The sequence below is a fragment of the Paramormyrops kingsleyae genome, chromosome 12 (assembly GCF_048594095.1).
Source record: "Paramormyrops kingsleyae isolate MSU_618 chromosome 12, PKINGS_0.4, whole genome shotgun sequence".
NCBI lineage: Eukaryota > Metazoa > Chordata > Actinopteri > Osteoglossiformes > Mormyridae > Paramormyrops > Paramormyrops kingsleyae.
This window is the reverse complement of record NC_132808.1, coordinates 15331239-15353877: the sequence shown is the minus strand read 5'-3', so window position 1 is coordinate 15353877 and position 22639 is coordinate 15331239. Positions and strand designations below refer to the sequence as shown.

The following is a 22639-nucleotide window of genomic DNA, read 5'->3' as shown; positions in this document are numbered from 1 at the left end:
AGTAAAACTCCTTCTTTGTTCTTCAATAACTCGGACAGAGCTAGGCAAATCCGCTTTTTGCTCATATGCACCACATGAGTGGAATTCATTACAAAACATTCTAAATTTGGACTCCCTACCCTCTCTAAATGTTTTCAAAAATCTTTTAAAATCAGTTCTTATACAACAATGCCATTGTTTTTCATAATTTATAGCCCATATACTTATATATATAAATATATATATATATAATTTTTTTTAATTATTATTATTATTTATTTATTTTTTATTTTATTCTTTCTTTCTTTACTCCTAGCCTATAACTCTCTCTGCCTTTTTTTGACAATTGGAATTTCCATTTATTTTAGTTTGATTGTGCTTATTGTATTGTATTCATTGGTATGTTTGCATGACTTTAGGTGTAAATATTACAAGTGTGTAAGTTGTTTGTTTATGTTGGAACTTTTGTAACTTATTGCTGCCACCTTGGCCAGGACTCCCTGGAAGAAGAGATAATGTATCTCAATGGGACATTCCTGGTAAAATAAAGGATAAAGGATTGGGAACCATTCCATGTTAACCTGCACACTCATATATACACTCACAGCCAGGGGTGAAAGTAGTTTTCATTTCTTGCCGGTACTACGATCTTTTAATCACTTTATCGTTTTATATCTCTCTTCAGTCGCTCCTGAAAAAAAACTTTAATATTTAAGAATGTTTTGAGTTTGAAGAGTCATTTATTATTTGTCCGAGCTGCAACCACCACTAAGAGCCCATGATCCGGGATCTGGTTAGAAAATCCAACGTCTCAGCGCACCAGTGATGCAAAAATTGATCCAATCACTAAAAAAATATATTTTTTAATAATATTCGGGTTGCGGTCGGTCAGGTCATTTGAAATAAAGATGCCAATTAAACAATTATATAATTTACACATTTTTTATAAAAGACAGACTTTATTGGCTGAATAACTGCGGAAGATGCAGCGCAAGCTCGAGACTTTAGAGACGTGACAACTGGGGAGTTCCAAAAACGCACCGACAGAAAGAGCAAAGTAGACATTTGCAGAAATTATTAAAAGCTATTGATCATAGTGCTGGCTTTGTCAACCTTTTAAAAAACAATTGGTACCTTTTAGCCTTCTTTTTAAGCCCAGGCCCTACTGTAATAAAATTTGTAGTGTGAAATCCTCGTATAATGAATTCGAGCGTCCCTGCAGCGCACCCCTTCAAAGTAGCCTAATATGCGCGCATAGGAAACATTTAAGTTATGACAATAGTTTGTCTGACAGAAAACATCTGTGCAGCGCTCTGTGATGTCGGAATAAACACAAACCACCACAAAAGAGGAACACATTTTTATCGAGGGGATTCTTCACACCAAACGCCCTGCCAAAATCCGACAGAGCGCAAATAAAAGACCTGTCTGCAGCAGACGCGTGCAAGTGCACCACAGACTAATAGCTATTTATTTACAGCTGGGTGTGTGTGTGTGTGGCTTCTATCCTTTCTTCTCAGATGCAGATACTGGTGTGACGATACCCAGACGTGTTCCTGTTGGTCTGCTTATGTATTTTTCTCTTTGGTATTAATGTATTTAATTCTAGAAGCAGATACTGGCACAAGCGTATTCCCTGTCATAATGGTACCACTGGTTTCTTTGTATGTATACTTTTTGTGTGGCACCTGGATCTTATTTTTCAGATACAGCAGCTGGTGTGATGACACAATGTCCAGCACTAACATGCAGATGCTGTCCTTTTGTTACTCTTTCCTTTTGCTCCACTTTTTCTTAAGTTGTCATGTATTATTTTTCTTTCCCTGTTTTTCTCTCTCTATCTGACCCCTCCCCCTTTTTTCTTTTTTTTTCTTCTTCTTCTTTCTTCTGTCGCTCTTCTCTTTCTCTCTTTTCCCTCTCCTCTTTCTCTCCCTCCTCTCTTCCTCTCATTATCTCTCCTATTTCAGTAAACTTTCCCTGTCGGCTCCAGCTTAATGCCACAATAATCTATAGTGGTGAACAAAGAGTATATCTCAAGTAACAAGAGGAGCTTAATCCGAAGCTCCACATGGCACAATAAAGCACCCAGACTAACATCCTGCTTGCTAAACGGTCGGACATGACAGGGGTAAAAAAAAAAAAAAAGTTCCACGATGTGATCACTTTATCGAGTGCATGTACAAAGGACCATGTGATGCTCTGCAGCCACAGTGGACTTTCTGTCATGTTTGTGGTGGGAGGGTGTTGCAAGATTAGAGTTAGAGTTAATGTGAGCGACACAAATGCTTCTCTACAAATTATTAATATGCTTAAGTATGTGAAAGGCTTTTAAAAACTGCAATGATCTCATTCATATATCTCAGTAAAATAGAAACGGATTTTAATGAGAAATTGAGCATTTTTAAATGGAGCATTCTGCAATTCAAGTGAATTTATTATATCCATCCATCTCTCCATCCATCTTCTGTTCCCACTTTGCCTATGTAGGCCCATGTAGTTCTGGAAGCTATCCTTCAAGCTATGGGTGCAAGTCAAGGAATAACCCAACCTACTGCAAGAAACACACACCGTTCACGTCTACGGACAATTTGGAAACTCCAGTTCTCCTTACTATGTTTTTGGATTGGGTGGCACAGTGGTTAGCCCTATTCCCTCATACCTCTGGGACCGCGATTCAAGTCTCTGCCGTAGCTCTGTGCGTGGAGTTTGTTCTCCCAGTGTCATGTCGGGTTTTCTCCCGGTAAGATCACTGGCTTCAAACAGAGTGGGGGTGTATTAGTGGAGCCGACTGGCTAAACAGCTTTGATTCTTGACCCCCTTGTGTCTCAACCACCCATCACCCCCATCTACTCACTCCTTCGCTCCCTGTGGATGTAATTGTCCTACACTTCCCTCAGTCACCTGCAGCTCCTGTTGTCTACAGTCAAGGGCATGACTTTGGTTTGGACATTGGAGGGGTTGAGGTCTCCATCCATTTAGGGTAAGACATGATCACATTATATATTTATTCTTTAGAAAATCACATTATATATTTATTCTAAGCCTGTCTCAACAGAGCTGGATCTATTTGCTCCAGAAGCTCAGACACACCTTAAAAAATCCACAACTAAAAATGAAAAATAGCTTATTTACATACCATAGTCTGATAAAAATGTCATGTCGTCTTAGTGTCTGCCATTCCCCCAGTATTATAAGGTGACAGTTAAAGTCACAATACGGGGGTTGACGTTCTGGGTCTTTGCACATACTGTACACAACAGCTCTTTTTGTTAAACACAGAAAAAAACAGAAGTACTGCTAGTTGGTCCTAAGGCTGCTCAAAATAAGTTTCACAACCTCAATCTTGGTGGTCTTCCTAGTCAGCTTAACACAGTGGTTAGAGGTCTTGGTGTCCTGGTTGATTCAGATGAATGTTTTAATACTCACTTAAGAAGTATTACTAGAATTGCATCTTACCCTCTATGGGACATAGCCAAGCTTTGGAAGATGCTCTCTTTCCATGAAGTACAAAAGTAATACATGCCTTTATAACTTCCAGGCTAGACTTCTGTAATGCCCTCCTTTCTGGGTGCCCATCCGGATCCTTCAAAAAAACATCAGCTGGTACAAAATGCAGCAGCCAGAGTTCTTACAAAAACTATAATACTTGATCATATTAAACCTATTCTATGCTCCTTTCACTGGCTTCAAACTAAGTCTCAGATCGATTACAAAATACTGCTATTAACTATACACTCACCTAAAGGATTATTAGGAACCCCTGTTCAATTTCTCATTAATGCAATTATCTAATCAACCAATTACATGGCAGTTGCTTCAATGCATTTAGGGGTGTGGTCCTGGTCAAGACAATCACCTGAACTCCAAACTGAATGTCAGAATGGGAAAGAAAGGTGATTTAAGCAATTTTGAGCGTGGCATGGTTGTTGGTGCCAGACAGGCCGGTCTGTGTATTTCACAATCTGCTCAGTTACTGGGATTTTCACGCACAACCATTTCTAGGGTTTACAAAGAATGGTGTGCAAAGGGAAAAACATCCAGTATGCGGCAGTCCTGTGGACGAAAATGCCTTGTTGATGCTAGAGGTCAGAGGAGAATGGTCCGACTGATTCAAGCTGATAGAAGAGCAACTTTGACTGAAATAACCACTCGTTACAACCGAGGTATGCAGCAAAGCATTTGTGAAGCCACAACACGCACAACCTTGAGGCGGATGGGCTACAACAGCAGAAGACCCCACCGGGTACCACTCATCTCCACTACAAATAGGAAAAAGAGGCTACAATTTGCACGAGCTCACCAAAATTGGACAGTTGAAGACTGGAAAAATGTTGCCTGGTCTGATGAGTCTCGATTTCTGTTGAGACATTCAAATGGTAGAGTCAGAATTTGGCATAAACAGAATGAGAACATGGATCCATCATGCCTTGTTACCACTGTGCAGGCTGGTGGTGGTGGTGTAATGGTGTGGGGGATGTTTTCTTGGCACACTTTAGACCCCTTAGTGCCAATTGGGCATCGTTTAAATGCCACGGCCTACCTGAGCATTGTTTCTGACCATGTCCATCCCTTTATGACCACCATGTACCCATCCTCTGATGGCTACTTCCAGCAGGATAATGCACCATGTCACAAAGCTCGAATCATTTCAAATTGGTTTCTTGAACATGACAATGAGTTCACTGTACTAAAATGGCCCCCACAGTCACCAGATCTCAACCCAATAGAACATCTTTGGGATGTGGTGGAACGGGAGCTTCGTGCCCTGGATGTGCATCCCACAAATCTCCATCAACTGCAAGATGCTATCCTATCAATATGGGCCAACATTTCTAAAGAATGCTTTCAGCACCTTGTTGAATCAATGCCACGTAGAATTAAGGCAGTTCTGAAGGCGAAAGGGGGTCAAACACCGTATTAGTATGGTGTTCCTAATAATCCTTTAGGTGAGTGTATAATAGCTAATATAAAAGGCTAGCTAGCTAGCCTTTTATATTAGAGATCTAGTGGTCTCTGACAACCCTCCTCACCTGATTCAATCTGAAGAAGCAGGATATCTTTTAGTACCTAGAGTAGAAAGAACTATGACAGGGTACAGAGCTTTTCCTTACATAACTCCACAGCTGAGGAACAGTCTCCCAGCGGATGTGCGAGATTCAGGCACACTCTCAATATTCAAGACTAGACTGAAAACACGCTTGTTTAGTCTAGCTTATAAGGACTCTAGTTCTATCTCTAGCTAACTGCTCATCTCGAATGTGAGGTGCAGAGCTGGGTGGGGATCGGTGCCATTGGCTTTGGATGAACTGAACTGTAGGTGCTGTCATTCTAGCTTCACACCCCCTTGTGGAACTGGAGTCCTGACATTTCAGGGACTCCCCATGCCTGCATGCCCACTTCCCTCTCCCAACCAACTTATGCTGCCATAGCCATATCTGCCAGAGCTTACATACAGTACACTGCCTGGCCAAAAATTTGAATTTATATCAGCAAATACTTAAGAGCCAATGACTGGATCATTATTACAGCTCAGCAATGTTATGCAGCAATAAAGTAAAGTCAGCTGAGTACCTGAATCTACTGAATGGCCAGGTTACACCTCCATCCATCATCAATGGATTTTTTCTTCCCTGTTGGCATGGGCATATTCCAGGACAAGAATGCCAAGATTCATTGGGTTTGAATTGTCAAAGAGTGGTTCCGGGAGCATAAGGAATCATTGTCACGTATGACTTAGTCACCACAGAGTTGTGACCTTAACCTCATTGAAGGTCTTTGGGATGTGCTGAAGGAGGCTTTATGGACTGGCTCAACTCACTTGTCAATACAGGATCTCGATGAGAAATGAATGCAAATCTGGATGAAAATAGAGAGTGAGATGCTGCATAAGCATGTGGAAACAATGCCATGACAAATGTGCGCCATAATCAAATACTTTTTTTTTGCTGGCCAGTGTATTTTACTTGTGTGTTTGCACAACCTCTAGTCTCTCCTACTTTGGCTAATGCACTTTTTATTTCCCCTACCCTTCCTGGGGTGTGCTGCCTGGAGACCCAAAAAATCTAGATATTCTGTCTATCCTGCGATGCCTCTACTACCTGCGACGTCCTTCTGGCCTGTCTGCCCTCCTGCCTGTGGCATCTCTCCTGTCTGTCCTGCTGCTGCTCCACTGTTCATCGTTCCGTCAGAAATAACACCAACACCAACACCTTCCTGCCCTCTGCATTGAGACTCAAATTGTAAAATTTGGACTTACGTAAATGAGGATTTTGCCATCCTGCTCATTTGACCTCTGTTGGCCCCTGGAGGATGGGCTCCCCCTTTGAGTCTGGTTCCTCCTAAGGTCTTGAACTGAATTGAAATTTAAATTCTATAATTGAAAAAGAGTCTTTCTAAAGTAGAAGGAATCTCACGGTTATCATATGTAGCATTAGCCTATATACATATTGTATACAAATTGACATGTAAAACAAAAGATTAAATGCTTTTTGAAATCAAATGTCATGAACTTATATGAAGATGCTAGACTTAAAATGAATTGGATTAGACAGGAATGGTGTGTGTGCCCTGCATTGGGTTGGTGCCCCGTCTTGGGTTATTTCCTGCCTTTCATCCATAGCCTCCAGGATAGGCTTTGGACCCGCCCCCCAACCTTGAATAGGGTAAGCAGTTACAGAAAATGGATGGATGGATGGATGGATGGATGGATTATTCAGTCTGTGAGGAATCCCACCTCCATTTGGAATGATATCTCCTTCAATATCTTCGCTAATCTTTGACTTTGAGTTTGAGGCTATTCCACCCAGACTCTGGAATGTTCCTCCATTGGCCCTGTGATCTACGGACTCGGTCAACAGTTGTAACTGCCTGGTAAAAACTCATTTGTGTAGACGGGCAGTTGACTAGCATGTTATATTTTGTTTATTTTTATGTATTTTTTCTGTTTTATTGTTTTACTGCCTTTGGTTTTTATTGTATATATTTATTAGTTTTCATATGTAAAGCACTTTGTGACTGTATAAAGTGCTATATCAATAAACTTTACTTACTGTATAGTGATTTTTAAATATTTGAACTTTTTTGTTAAACACAGTTTCACACTAACTTGCAGTTAATGATTTTTATTTGCTTTTTCGCAAAGTGCAGTTTGAAATGGGAAACAAAAGCTTAGGGAAAAAAATTAAACTTAATGCCAATAAAACATATTTTCATAATGAGGCAGAGGGAAAGAAAGCAAGAAATGTTACAGTAAACTGAGGACCCCTGCAGTCCTGTTACTTATTACCCTCGTAAAGCTTCACTAGACAACGCATGTTTTTTATTCTCAGCATTGCTATAATTTCCAGAACTCCTAGAAATACGCCAACATTTATTCAGCTGAGCCTTCATACATAACCAATGTGCTGGACCTGAGCGGAGCTTCACCTTGCTGTGGAAATATCTTCACAGCTTCGTAAGCTTCTTTCAGCTTCTCTTGCAACTCTGTAAGAGTCTTTGTCTCCATTGTACCGGTTGTATTCACATTTTCTCCCCAGTGTGCCTTTGACATCCATCCACCATCATTTGTCTTACAGCAGAAAATCGTCCACATCAGTGCAGGGATGTTCACTCTGCTCTCCAGTACCTGATTGCCAGGAACAGCTCCAGTCACCACATAAGCCTCTATGCTTCCATTTGTACCATTGCAGTGCTTGTTCATTAAAGCTGTAACATGATTCTCCATTTGGCTCCATGGGCCTCCATTAAAGGCTTGATTCTGAGGGACAACGTTGGTAAGAGTGAAAGTGGAATTTGCTGTGTTTTGATCACTGGCATGTTGTTCTGGGAAGAGTTGTCCCATGCTGACATTTCTTGTATTAGCTGAATTATTGTAATCCCCTGAAGTGGCTTGTTTTTCATACTTTCTTTGGTTTGCTAGCATCATCTCTTTCTCTGGCTCTTCAAGCTGTAGGGAAAAGAGCACAGTTTTACTGACGTGTCGTTTTAAGCAAACACAGCTGTAGCATTGTGAGAGACAACAAACCAACATTGTACAGATCATTTACATAATTTGACAGCATGTGCCAAATAATGACCTAGAACATAAGAACTATACAAACGAGAGGAGGCCATTCGGCCCATCGAGCTCGCTTGGGGAGAACTTAACTAATAGCTCAGAGTTGTTAAAATCTTATCTAGCTCTGATTTAAAGGAACCCAAGGATTCAGCTTGCACTACATTATCAGGAAGACTATTCCATGCTCTGACTACACGCTGTGTAAAGAAGTGCTTCCTTAAATCCAGTTTGAAATGTTCTCCCGCTAATTTCCACCTATGGCCACGAGTTCTTGTATTTGAACTAATGCTGAAGTAACTATTCGGTTGAACAGCATCCAAACCTGTTAGAATCTTATAGACCTGGATCATGTCCCCCCTCAGTCTCCTTTGCTGGAGGCTGAACAGATTTAACTCAACTAACCTTTCCTCGTATGACATTTCTCTAAGACCAGGAATCATTCTTGTGGCCCTACGCTGCACCTTTTCTAAGGCTGCAATGTCCTTTTTAAGATATGGTGACCAAACCTGCACACAATATTCTAGGTGAGGTCTCACCAAGGAATTGTATAATCTTAGCATTACCTCCCTTGACTTAAACTCCACACACCCGGAGATATACCCCAACATCCTATTGGCCTTTTTTATTGCTTCCCCGCACTGGCGAGAATGAGACATGGAAGCATCAACATACACACCAAGGTCTTTCTCATAATCAGCTACCTTTATTTCAGTAGGTCCCATAAAATACCTGTACTTTATATTTCTGCTCCCTACATGGAGTACCTTACATTAGTCTATGTTAAATTTCATCTGCCAGGTATCGGCCCAGTCACTAATTAAATCAAGATCTCGCTGTAGCTGCTGAGCCGCTAGTTCAGTATCTGCTACACCACCTGAGTGCTTATTACAGTTTATCTCAATTGCTTTGGAGCATTTCTCAAATGACAGTTAATATTTGCAAAACAAGTGTAATCCCCACACCACAATGTCACTTCTGCACAGCAGAACATCATATCTCATTGCTTCACACAAATTTCCAAATGTTTTAGTACATATATGCAAATGGTTTTGTACAATTGTCATGATTTGGCACAATTTGCAAGTTGCTTTAGTCTTGTTGTTCAAAATAGATTATGTAGTTTCCCAATTTAAACGGTATATGTATGTGACCACGGTCATAGTCACCACATGCAAAACAGTTAACCAAGCTTTCAAAATGATTTAAAAATAAATTTCATAAATTGCAGTGATTGTGTTTTTGGTTCCCACAGTGTATGATTTTATTGTCATTTTGTTGTTCTTGTATTGCCATTTTGCTGTTTTTGTGTCATACAGTGCTGTGTGACTTTTTTGTTTGCTATTGTACTGTGTCTTGAGATCTGACAATTACATGTGTATGCGAGTGCTTTGTCCTGCCAGTGAACTTTACATACTGTAATGTGGAGCCTTGCAATGTTGAAACTGGTATCTGTGGCATGAATAAGTATCAGTTTGCTGATGAAAAATTATCAGTGAATAACGATGAGAAAGTGGGAACCGACTATCATTCAAAATTGTGGAGCTCAGGAACAAATTACACTGACATACTGACAATATATCTAAGCATTTTGACTCATGGTTTAAACGATGCTGGTTGTACTTCTCATTTTGGTGGCACTGACTAATTCATTGGTGGAATTATTTGCATTTGAGACATGAGTTAATCGTTTTGCGTAAGTTACAGGATTTTGTAGCTAAAACATAGTGTTGTGCTACTGTATATGCATGAACTGTTTTGAGAAATGCACTTATAGTATTGAGAATGTTAAGCATGTTTCATGAAATATGCCAAAGAAAATTTTGCACGGAAGCATATGCAACAGGATAGATCACAATTCAGACATTTGAAATATATTAAAATTACCTGTGGCTCAATATACCATTGTTCATCGTTTCTTGTAGTGTTTTCCTTTTTCCCAATGAATTTATAGGCAGAAAACACGGGGATCCTGTTGCTTGTATCGTAGAGCGTAGCAAACCTGTACGTGTTATTGAAAAATTGGCATATTACTTTATAACGATTCTGATCTTGAACATTTCCTCCTGCCAGAATGCCGGATATCTCTGGTGGTGTTTTATCCAAAAAAAACTGCTCACATTCTGGAACATCACTGAATCTGTGCACAACATGCGGTGCAGTGAGAGGCAAAGACAGCACAATGAGACACAAAAGTGCACCTTCACACACATACATCTTCTACTCCTGAACTGATGGAACAAGCAAAGTAAAACCTCTTCCTTGAGATATACGCTCTGCGCAGATGAGCGTCTCTCTGCTGTTATTATAGTCTCAGAAACCACAGACTCCACCCACCCTCCCCAGCCCCATCTTTGCAAAATTCATCAACCAGAAAATATTGATGTTATCCTTCGTATCTCACCAAAGAAGGTTAAAAAGCTTAGAATTAATTTTTAAATGTGACCTTTCAGATGCCCTGTGTTAGTGACATAACACTATCTAACTAATGCACACTTGGATTGACAGTCTTCTGAGCTCCAGTTTTCTTATGGTGAAGAATGTTTTTCAGTCTGTTGCTCCCAGATTATGGAACAATGCTCAACTGGCGCTAAGATCGGTTGAATCAGTCGAATTGTTTAAATGTAAGCTCAAGATACAGTTGTTTAGGATGACCTATCAGTGGCTTTGTTATATGTATTTTATACTGTTTGTGTTTTTTTTTCTCTTCCTGTACAGCGGTTTGTGATGTTTGTCTTTGAAAGGCGCTATATAAATAAATTTGACCCACTTTTACCATAGAAAGGCATCTCACAGGTTTTTTGCTTATGCTTTTCCTTTGGAAAGAAGCAAAGAAGGGTGATGTTCCTTATATGGGTCTTAAACCTCTTCAAAATATGTTTAAACGAACAAGCTAAATAGTTTATAATGATGATTACATAAGTAACATTAAACTTTCAAATGCAAATAAGATTTTTATTGTATTTTTTTTTGTGCAGAAGGCTCTTCATTCTTGGCCTTCTCTGAAAGTGTCAGTGTTTTTTTCCCTTTGTACTCTACACCTCAATGACACATCACACCTAAATATCTTCAAAGCAACACAGAAAGTTCCAAGATGTGATCACTTCATCTGATCAAACGAGTGCATGTCCAAAGGACCATGTGACGCTCTGCAGCCACGGTGGACTTTCTGTATTGTCTGTGGTGGGTGGGTGTTGCAGGATGTAATGCAAGTGGCACAAATGCTTCTCTACAAATTATTAGCAGGCCTTGGCATGTGAAAGGCTTCTAGAAAATACAGTGATCTCAGTCATAAACCTGGATGACTGTGATTAACCTAGCACTGTGATGCAGTTTTCCATAAATACCAAAGTGGCTGTTATATACACAAAATTTCTGACTGGTGCTTTTTCCAATGGCAGTGGTGCTGTTTGCCCAGGGAGTGATGAGGAGCATAAGAGAAGCAAAAAAAAAAGAAACATTTGCTTACCCGCGATGATGTTTGGTGATTCAGACACTGGGCTCCTGCTCTGAGTAACCCCTCACACACTCCTGCTACTCCCTTCTGTGCACATCCAGTGACCTCTGTGAGCATCCCCAACCTTCATGGACTTTTGCTGCAACCTCCTTTTTGAATTTCTCTAAGGTAGGAGTTTCAGTGCTCAGCAGGACCAGTAATAACACACCCTACTCTATTGTCTGTGATAGACACTGAGCATCTCCCAGTTTCACAGTTTCGAAATGAAAATCTCCTGCCTGGGTTATATGTGTGTGGAGTTTGTATGTTCTCCTCATGTCGTCATGGGGTTTCCCCCCACAGTCTAAAGACATACTGAAGCTAATTAGAGTTACTAAGTTGTGCATGTGTGAGTGTGCCCTGTGATGGGCTGGCCCCCCATCCTGGGTTGTTCCCCACCTTGTTCCTGTAGCTTTTGGGATAGGCTCCAGACCCCCGGTGACCCAGAAGGATAAGCAGTTTCGAAAATGCATGGATGGACAAAAGGCCAGATATGAGCAATGGGTTGTCCATCTTAAATTATGCCGGAAACTTTACCTGCACATCAGGGCACCTGATTCTAGGTTGTCAGCTAGGCAGGCTACCACACTGGAAGTACAAGATGGAGGCAGGGGGCTGAGGTGGGTTGACGTCAGGTATGCAGCTGTTTCATTTCATTATGAATATAATATCACACGTGTAATGAAACAGGCTAATATGTCAGTAGTATATTTGTTAGCCAACAGGGTAATTGTGAAATAATTCAATTTGCTTTATTATTTATATAGTCCAATTTGTCTCTATCTGTCTGTTACTTTTTTTTGGTATTTATTAATCTAATTTTGCATAATTTATGTATTTATATAGTTTTACATTTTATCATCATTTATTTGCATTTTAAAATGTCATAAAAAAATGACAGTGCCATGGTGCACTGATGGATGGATGGATGGATGGATGGGTATTTAACCATTTCAAAATATGGTTAAATGAATAAGCTAAATAGTTTATAATGATTATTAAATAAGGAACTTTCAAATGCAAATAAGATTTTATTGCAGTGTTTTTGTCCAGAAGGCTCTTCATTCTTGACCTGCTCTGAAAATGCCTGTTTTTTCTCCTCTATATGCTAACACCTTGAGGGTCCATCACACCTAAATATCTTCAAAGCAGAACAGAAAGTTCCAGGATGTGATCACTTTATCTGATGAATCGAGTGCATGTACAAAGGACCATGTGATGCTCTGCAGCCACAGTGGACTTTCTGTCATGTTTGTGGTGGGTGGGTGTTGCAGGATTAGGGTTAGGGTTAATGTGAGTGACGCAGATGCTTCTCTACAAATTATTAATATGCTTTAGTATGCGAAAGGCTTTTAAAAACTGCAATGATCTCATTCATATATCTCAGTAAAATAGAAACGGATTTTAATGAGAAATTGAGCATTTTTAAATGGAGCATTCTGCAATTCAAGTGAATTTATTATATCCATCCATCTCTCCATCCATCTTCTGTTCCCACTTTGCCTATGTAGGCCCATGTAGTTCTGGAAGCTATCCTTCAAGCTATGGGTGCAAGTCAAGGAATAACCCAACCTACTGCAAGAAACACACACCGTTCACGTCTACGGACAATTTGGAAACTCCAATTCTCCTTACTATGTTTTTGGATTGGGTGGCACAGTGGTTAGCCCTATTCCCTCATACCTCTGGGACCACGATTCAAGTCTCTGCCGTAGCTCTGTGCGTGGAGTTTGTTCTCCCAGTGTCATGTCGGGTTTTCTCCCGGTAAGATCACTGGCTTCAAACAGAGTGGGGGTGTATTAGTGGAGCCGACTGGCTAAACAGCTTTGATGCTTGACCCCCTTGTGTCTCAACCACCCATCACCCCCATCTACTCACTCCTTCACTCCCTGTGGATGTAATTGTCCTACACTTCCCTCAGTCACTGCAGCTCCTGTGTCTACAGTCAAGGGCATGACTTTGGTTTGGACATTGGAGGGGTTGAGGTCTCCATCCATTTAGGGTAAGACATGATCATTGGGGAAGCAGGGACGGATTGTCCCGGTTGTGTGGGCCCCTGGGCAAAACGTTCGCGAGGGCCCCCCCAAAAAATAAAACAAAAAAAAATCCACCTGTGTACCATATCCCCTTACAGAACGGAGTGATCAGGGGTGTAGTGGTAAAATAAGAGGTGGGTGAACTACGAATTCTGTGATCACATTTTGTGCATAAACTATACTATGATGTGCATTTAGATCAATTGAGAAGTGGGTAAACTCTAATTCTGAAATTTCAGAGGTGGGTAAACCGTGTTTACTTGCGTTTAGCCTCCACTACAGCCCTGGGAGTGATTACACTGGTCAAACTCTTACACTGCTACACTGGTCTGGGGGCCACTCAGCGGGCAGGTTAACCGCCTCCATCCCACCATGCTACCGCTCCCTAGTCAGAGGGCCTTCTGTAAGGCTGTTAACACGTCCCCCTCCCCTCCCCCCAGAAGCCAGGGGCCCCATGGTAGTGGCCCTTGTAATCAGATAGCCCTCTAAAGGTACACTACACCCTCCTCCCTAGGGCCTCCTAGTAGGGCCCTCATAATCAGAGGGCCCTCTAAAAGCCCCCAAAGCTCCCATCCTCCCTAGGACCCCCTGGTAGCCAGAAGCCAGGACCATAATAGGAGGGCCTAAGAGGGCCTTCTAAAAGTAGGCTCCCATGCACCCATTTCCCTTTAAAGTTCCTATAGCAGGGCCGGGGGCCCCCTGAAAGCACCGACCCCCCCCCCCACCACCACCAGCACCACCACCACAACCACCACAATTCAACGGCCCTTGGCAGCCAAACGCCCTCCCTCCATGTTTCCATCAGAGGCCCTTTAGGGTCAGGGGCCCTTGTAGGCAGAGGATCAAAGAATGTAGGCCCTCTAAAATAGACAAATGAAAATACATTGTTGATAAGCGTTGCAAATTGTTTTGGGCTAGGGGCCCCACGGGCCCCCTGCACCCCAAGGGCCCCTGGGCAGCGGCCCCGCTGGCCCGGTCCGTAATCCGTCCCTGTGGGGAAGGTTGTATTAGTCGGTTTTGATTATTGAGGGGGTTGCAACCTCCCCTATCCCCAACTCACTTCCTCAGCTCTCTCAGACGACACTCCTCTCCAATACCAGTTCCACCTACACCAGCAGTGCAGGTGCTACTACAGACTGAGGCCAGGCTGACTGTCACAGCTAACTAGGCAGAGAGGGAGCTGAAGAGTCTCCATCAGTGTAAGGATACAGAACCAGGTAGCCTATGTCTCAGAGTTCTAAGGAGGGTCTTTTTAAATAAGGATAAACACACACTCACTAATTCTTTAGAATGGCTTGTTAAAACCCTGCTCAGTTTATCAAGTGAGAAAACAAACAAACAGAAAACCACAGTCTATATTTATTCTAGGCCTGTCTCGACCGAGCTGGATCTATTTGCTCCGGAAGCTCTGACACACCTTAAAAAATTCACAACTAAAAATGAAACATTACAATGAAAAGCTTATTTACATACCATAGCCTGAAAAAAATGTCATGTCCTCTTAGTGTCTGCCATTCCCCCAGTATTATAAGGTGACAGTTAAAGTCACAATACGGGGGTTGACGTTCTGGTTCTTTGCACATACTGTACACAACAGCTCTTTTTGTTAAACACAGAAAAAAACAGAAGTACTGCTAGTTGGTCCTAAGGCTGCTCAAAATAAGTTTCACAACCTCAATCTTGGTGGTCCTACTAGTCAGCTTAACACAGTGGTTAGAGGTCTTGGTGTCCTGGTTGATTCAGATGAATGTTTTAATGCTCACTTAAGAAGTATTACTAGAACTGCATCTTACCCTCTATGGAACATAGCCAAGCTTCGGAAGATGCTCTCTTTCCATGAAGCACAAAAGTAATACATGCCTTTATAACTTCCAGGCTAGACTTTTGTAATGCCCTCCTTTCTGGGTGCCCTTCAGGATCCTTCAAAAAAAACTTCAGCTGGTACAAAATGCAGTAGTCAGAGTTCTTACAAAATCTAAAATACTTGATCATATTAAACCTATTGTTACGCTCGCGGTCCGACAAACAGGCAGAAAGGGGGACCCGGAGGCGGCCTACACGGAGCCGGAGGCGACGCCGAGGACCAGCACCGAGGCATCGGGGGGGGGGCCCGGAGGGGACCGCCGACCCAGAGCTGGAGGACCCGCAGGCAGCCACCAAGCGACAGCCAGGGGCCGAACGGGCGAGCCAGGGGGCAGGGCGGGCGGGAACCAGGCCCAACGCAGGTGTCCCCGCCCTTTCCGGGAGACCGAGAGGCGGGGACCCGGCCAGGGTCTGTCACACAGGGGTGATGGCGGCGGAGTCATAGGGGAAGTCACGGGGGCAGTCACAGGGGAAGCCACGGGGGAAACCAAGGCAATCCCCGAGGGGTCCCACTCAAGCTCCCCCTCCGACTCCACTATGGAGGGAGGAGCATCAGGGCAGCAATCAGGGACCTCCTCGGGGACAGGAGCATTGGGAGTCGTGGGGGGCTGAGCTGAGAGCTCAGGGGCCGCGGGGAGCTCAGGAGTCAGGGCCTCAGGGGAGGTAGCCTGTGAGGCCGCGGGCGAGCCGGGCTGGACGGGCAGAGCGGCGGCATCAGGCGAGCGGCCAGCCGCAGGCACGGGAGTCACTGGGGCCGCAGCTGCAGGCACGGGAGTCACTGGGGCCGCAGCTGCAGGCACGGGAGTCACTGGGGGCGACACGGGCGCCTCTGGGGGCGCCGCAGGAGCAGGAGACAACACGGGCGCCTCTGGGGGCGCCGCAGGAGCTACAGACTCAGCACCAGCAGGGGGCGCTACGGGGAACTCTGGGACCACTGGGGGCTGAGCAGGGGCTGCGGGCGCCGTAGCAGCAGGGGACTGAGCTGGGAGCTCAGGCACTGGAGTCACGGGGAGCACTGGAGTCACGGGGAGCACTGGAGTCACGGGGAGCACTGGAGGCTGCACAGGGGACTGGGCAGGGGGCACCCACTCCAGGCCAGCAGGGGGTAGTGCAGCTGGAGCAGGCAGCACAGGAACCTCGGGGGGCGCTGCAGGCGGCACAGGAACCTCGGGGGGGGCGCTGCAGGCGGCACAGGAACCTCGGGGGGGGGCGCTGCAGGCGGCACAGGAACCTCGGGGGGGGGCGCTGCAGGCGGCACAGGGACCACGGGGGGCGCTGCAGGCTGCACAGGGACCACGGGGGGCGCTGCAGGCGGCACAGGGACCACGGGGGGCGCTGCCCGCTTCCGAAACCGCGGAACCCACTGGATAGCGTCCTTAATGGACCTGGCCCCTTTAAGGGCCAGGCGCGTCCCGTTGAAGGGGCATGTGGTTGGCTCAGGCTTGGGCAGCGAAGCGGCAGGCGACTGCTGTGAGACGGTGGCGACGGTGACTTCCGGAGGGAACACCGCCGGGTTCAGAATCGGGAGGGGGTCCTCCCGACACCCGCTCGAGGAAGCAGCGGAGATATAAACAGCCCCCAGACAGACCTCCTGCGCATTGTCCTGCCTTTGTTTTCTCCGCTTTGTCTTTCGTCTTCCTACTACGGGCGGCGGCGTTTGGTGCACCTCTGTTAATGCAGACAGAGGACCATATGCCAATCCAAGGGCTGCCGCTTCTTGTTTTAATTTGGCTTCCGCCACTCCGCGTCTCAGCCGCCCCAAATTGTCGCGCACCTCCACAGTTAGGTGCGCGTCTCCGGGCAGGGACATCAATTCCAGGATATCCCTGCAGCGATAGGCTAGAGCCCGAAGCAGGGGATCATCCCGCACTTCAGGCTGATCGAGCCAATGCATTACCTCGTCTGTCGCGCTGAGGTATTCTTCTTCCAACATCCGAGGTGGAGTGTTCTTTGTGAGTCCGGTCATTCTGTTACGCTCGCGGTCCGACAAACAGGCAGAAAGCCAGGGATCAGGAACACGGGGTTTAATTAAAGCACAACACAAAGCACGCAACGATACAACATCAATGACCAGACTGGGGAAACAAACGGAAACGCGGACTAAATACAATGGACTAATGACAACAATCAGGAACAGCTGGTAAACACGGGGAATCCACATGCGGTTAACGAGGGGGCGTGGCACACATCAGGATCGGACGGAGCGGGGCATGACACCTATTCTATGCTCCTTTCACTGGCTTCAAACTAAGTCTCAGATCGATTACAAAATACTGCTATTAACTATATAAAGCATTGAATGGTCTTGCACCAAAATTTCTGAGACCTAGTGGTCTCTGACAACCCTCCTCACCTGATTCAATCTGAAGGAGCAGGATATCTTTTAAAACCTAGAGTAGAAAGAATTATGACAGGATACAGAGCTTTTTCTTGCATAACTCCGCAGCTGAGGAACAGTCTCCCAGCGGATGTGCGAGATTCAGGCACACTCTCAATATTCAAGACTAGACTGAAAACACGCTTGTTTGGTCTAACTTATAAGGACTCTAGTTCTGGGTGGGGATCGGTGCCATTGACTGTGGATGAACTGAACTGTAGGTGCTGTCATTTTAGCTTCACACCCCCTTGTGGAACTGGAGTCCTGACATTCAGGGACTCCCCATGCCTGCATGCCCACTTCCCTCTCACAACCAACTTATGCTGCCATAGCCATATCTGCCAGAGCTTACATACAGTACACTGCCTGGCCAAAAAAAAAGTTGTCATTTGAATTTATATCAGCAAATACTTAAGAGCCAATGACTGGATCATTATTACAGCTCAGCAATGTTATGCAGCAATAAAGTAAAGTCAGCTGAGTACCTGAATCTACTGAATGGCCAGGTTACACCTCCATCCATCATGAATGGATTGTTTTCTTCCCTATTGGCATGGGCATATTCCAGGACAAGAATGCCAAGATTCATTGGGTTTGAATTGTCAAAGACTGGTTCAGGGAGCATGAGGAATCTTTTTCACGCATGACTTAGTCACCACAGAGTTGTGACCTTAACCTCATTGAAGGTCTTTGGGATGTGCTGAAGGAGGCTTTACAGAGTGGTTCAACTCACTTGTCAATACAGGATCTCGGTGACAAATGAATGCAAATCTGAGTGAAAATAAAGAGTGAGATGTTGCATAAACCTGTGGAAACAATGCCATGACAAATGTGCGCCATAATCAAAGACTTTTTTTTTTGCTGGGCAGTGTATTTTACTTGTCTGTTTGCACAACCTCTAGTCTCTCCTACTTTAGCTAATGCACTTTTTATTTCCCCTACCCTTCCTGGGGTGTGCTGCCTGGAGACCCAAAAAATCAAGATATTTTGTCTATGCTGCAATGCCTACTACCTGCGATGTCCTTCTGGCCTGTCTGCCCTCCTGCCTGTGGCATCTCTCCTGTCTGCCCTGCTGCTGCTCCACTGTTCATGGTTCCGTCAGAAGTAACACCAACACCTTCCTGCCCTCTGCATTGAGACTCAAATTGTAAAATTTGGATTTACGTAAATTAGGATTTTGTCATCCTGCTCATTTGACCTCTGTTGGCCCCTGTAGGATGGGCTCCCCCTTTGAGTCTGGTTCCTCCCAAGGTCTTGAACTGAATTGAAATTTAAATTCTATAATTGAAAAAGAGTCTTTCTAAAGTAGAAGGAATCTCACGGTTATCATATGTAGCACACACACACACACATATATATATATATATATATATATATATATATATATATATATATATATAAAATGCTATACAACTGAACCAAATTGAAATTTAAATTTTATAATGGAAAAAGAGTCTTTCTAAGGTAGAAGGAATCTCACGGTTATCATATGTAGCGTTAGCCTATATACATAGTATATATGTATACAAATTGACATGTAAAACAAAAGGTTAAATGCTTTTTGAAATCAAATGTCATGAACTTATATGAAGATGCTAGACTTAAAATGAATTGGATTAGACAGGAATGGTGTGTGTGCCCTGCATTGGGTTGGCGCCCCGTCTTTCACCCATAGCCTCCAGGATAGGCTTTGGACCCGCCCCCCAACCCTGAATAGGGTAAGCAGTTACAGAAAATGGATGGATGGATGGATTATTCAGTTTGTGAGGAATCCCACCTCCATTTGGAATGATATCTCCTTCCATATCTTCGCTAATCTTTGACTTTGAATTTGAGGCTATTCCACCCAGACTCTGGAATGTTCCTCCATTGGCCCGGTGATCTACGGACTCGGTCAACAGTTGTAACTGCCTGGTAAAAATTCATTTGTGTAGACGGGCAGTTGACTAGCATGTTATATTTTGTTTATTTTTATGTATTTTTTCTGTTTTATTGTTTTACTGCCTTTGGTTTTTATTGTATATATTTATTGGTTTTCATATGTAAAGCACTTTGTGACTGTATAAAGTGCTATATAAATAAACTTTACTTATAGTAATTTTTAAATATTTGAACTTTTTTGTTAAACAGAGTCTCACACTAACTTGCAGTTAATGATTTTTATTTGCTTTTTCACAAAGTGCAGTTTGAAATGGGAAACAAAAGCTTAGGAAAAAAATTTAACTTAATGCCAATAAAACATATTTTCATAATGAGGCTGAGAGAAAGAAAGCAAGAAATGTTACAGTAAACTGAGGACCCCTGCAGTCCTGTTACTTATTATCCTCGTAAAGCTTCACTAGACAACGCATATTTTTTATTCTCAGCATTACTATAATCTTTCCAGAACTCCTAGAAATACGCTAACATTTATTCAGCCGAGCCTTCATACATAACCAATGTGCTGGACCTGAGCGGAGCTTCACCTTGCTGTGGAAATATCTTCACAGCTTCGTAAATTTCGTTCAGCTTCTCTTGCAACTCTGTAACAGTCTTTGTCTCCATTGTACCGGTTGTATTCACATTTTCTCCCCAGTGTGCCTTTGACATCCATTGCCCATCATTTGTCTTACAGCAGAAAGCCGTCCACATCAGCTTGGGGATGTTCACTCTGCTCGCCAGTGTCTGATTGCCAGGAACAGCTCCAGTCACCACATAAGCCTCTATGTTTCCATTTGTACCGTTGCAGTGCTTGTTCATTAAAGCTATAACATTACCCTCCATTCGGTTCCATGCACCTTTATTGAAGTCTTTATTCTGAGGGACAATGTTGGTAAGAGTGAAAGTGGAATTTGCTGTGTTTTGATCACTGGCATGTTGCTTTGGGAAGAGGTGTCCCTTGTTGACATTACTTGTATTAATTGAATTATTGTAATCCCCTAAAGTAGCTTGTTTTTCATACTTTCTTTGGTTTGCTAGCATCATTTCTTTCTCTGGCTCTTCAAGCTGTAGGGACAAGAGCAGAGTTTTACTGACATTTCATTTTAAGCAAACAGCTGTAGCAGGGTGACACACAATAAACCACTTCACAACATTGTAAGAATCATTAACATAATCTGACAGCATGTGCCAAATAATGAGCTAAGTGCTTATTACAGTTTGTCTCAATTGCTTTGGAGCAATGGCAATGGCAATTCTCAAATGGCAATTAATATTTGCAAAACAAGTGTAATCCCCACACCATAATGTCACTTCTGCACAGCAGAACATCATTTCTCATTGCTTCACACAAATTTCCCAGTGTTTTAGTACATATATGCAAATGGTTTTGTACAATTGTCATGATTTGGCACAATTTGCAAGTTGCTTTAGTCTTGTTGTTCAAAATAGATTATGTAGTTTCCCAATTTAATAATTTTACATCCAAAACGGTATATGTATGTGACCACGGTTTTATTGTCATTTTGTTGTTCTTGTATTGCCATTTTGCTGTTTTTGTGTCATACAGTGCTGTGTGACTTTTTTGTTTGCTATTGTACTGTGTCTTGAGATCTGACAATTACATGTGTATGCGAGTGCTTTGTCCTGCCAGTGAACTTTACATACTGTAATGTGGAGCCTTGCAATGTTGAAACTGGTATCTGTGGCATGAATAAGTATCAGTTTGCTGATTAAAAATTATCAGTGAATAATGATGAGAAAGTGGGAACCGACTATCATTCAGAATTTTGGAGTTCAGGAGCAAATTACACTGACATACAGACAATATATCTAAGCATTTTGACTCATGGTTTAAACAATGCTGATTGTACTTCTCCTTTTGGTTGCACTGACTAATTCATTGGTGGAATTATTTGTATTTGAGACATGAGTTAATCGTTTTGCGTAAGTTATAGGATTTTGTAGCTAAAACATAGTGTTGTGCTATGTGCATGAACTGTATTGAGAAATACACTTATAGTATTGAGTATGTTACGCATGTTTCATGAAATATGCCAAAGCAATCGAGAAAAACTGTAAAAAAAATCTGTCCTTTAAATGATACTTTGCTTTTGATAGAAAACAATGAAATTTTGCACAAAAGCATTTGCAACAGGATAGATCACTCTTCAGACAATTGAAATATATTAAAATTACCTGTGGCTCAATATACCATTGTTCCACGTCGTTTCTTCTAGTGTTTTCCTTTTTCCCAATGAATTTATAGGCAGAAAACACGGGGATCCTGTTGCTTGTATCGTAGAGCGTAGCAAACCTGTACGTGTTATTGAAAAATTGGCATATTACTTTATAACGATTCTGATCTTGAACATTTCCTCCTGCCAGAATGCCGGATATCTCTGGTGGTGTTTGATCCAAAAAAAACTGCTCACATTCTGGAACATCACTGAATCTGTGCACAACATGCGGTGCAGTGAGAGGCAAAAACAGCACAATGAGAGACAAAAGTGCACCTTCACACACATACATCTTCTACTCCTGAACTGATGGAACAAGCAAAGTAAAACCTCTTCCTTGAGATATACGCTCTGCAGAGATGAGCGTCTCTCTGCTGTTATTATAGTCTCAAAAACCACAGACTCCACCCCCCCCCCCAGCCCCATCTTTGCAAAATTCATCAACCAGAGAATATTGATGTTATCCTTCGTATCTCACCAAAGAAGGTTAAAAAGCTTAGAATTAATTTTTAAATGTGACCTTTCAGATGCCGTATGTTAGTGACATAACACTATCTAACTAATGCACACTTGGATTGACAGTCTTCTGAGCTCCAGTTTTCTTATGGTGAAGAATGTTTTTCAGTCTGTTGCTCCCAGATTATGGAACAATGCTCAACTGGCGCTAAGATCGGTTGA

The 22639-nt window shown here is 43.0% G+C and overlaps 1 protein-coding gene and 1 long non-coding RNA gene across 2 annotated transcripts; both read right to left on the bottom strand.

Moving 5' to 3' along the window:
• Positions 1–7084: 7084 nt before the first annotated feature.
• LOC111838554 (uncharacterized) lies at positions 7085–10300 on the bottom strand. Its single transcript, XR_011993922.1, has 2 exons — positions 9920–10300; positions 7085–7924 (listed from the first exon to the last, which is right to left on the bottom strand). It is a non-coding gene; the product is annotated as an uncharacterized lncRNA (long non-coding RNA).
• A 9913-nt stretch (positions 10301–20213) lies between these two features.
• LOC111838552 (endonuclease domain-containing 1 protein-like) lies at positions 20214–22302 on the bottom strand. Its single transcript, XM_023801639.2, has 2 exons — positions 21921–22302; positions 20214–20789 (listed from the first exon to the last, which is right to left on the bottom strand). Exons 1-2 carry the CDS (start codon positions 22251–22253, stop codon positions 20214–20216), a joined length of 909 nt encoding a protein of 302 aa, XP_023657407.2. The 5' UTR covers positions 22254–22302.
• Between the last annotated feature and the right edge of the window lie 337 nt (positions 22303–22639).

What these genes read in the sequence shown, in the direction of transcription:
- LOC111838552 (XM_023801639.2), bottom strand. Translation starts at nt 22,253, where the DNA reads ATGTATGTGTGTGAAGGTGCACTTTTGTCTCTCATTGTGCTGTTTTTG. An exon ending in AATGGTATATTGAGCCACAG is followed by an intron (nt 20,790 to 21,920) that starts GTAATTTTAATA and finishes TTGTCCCTACAG; the next exon opens with CTTGAAGAGCCAGAGAAAGA.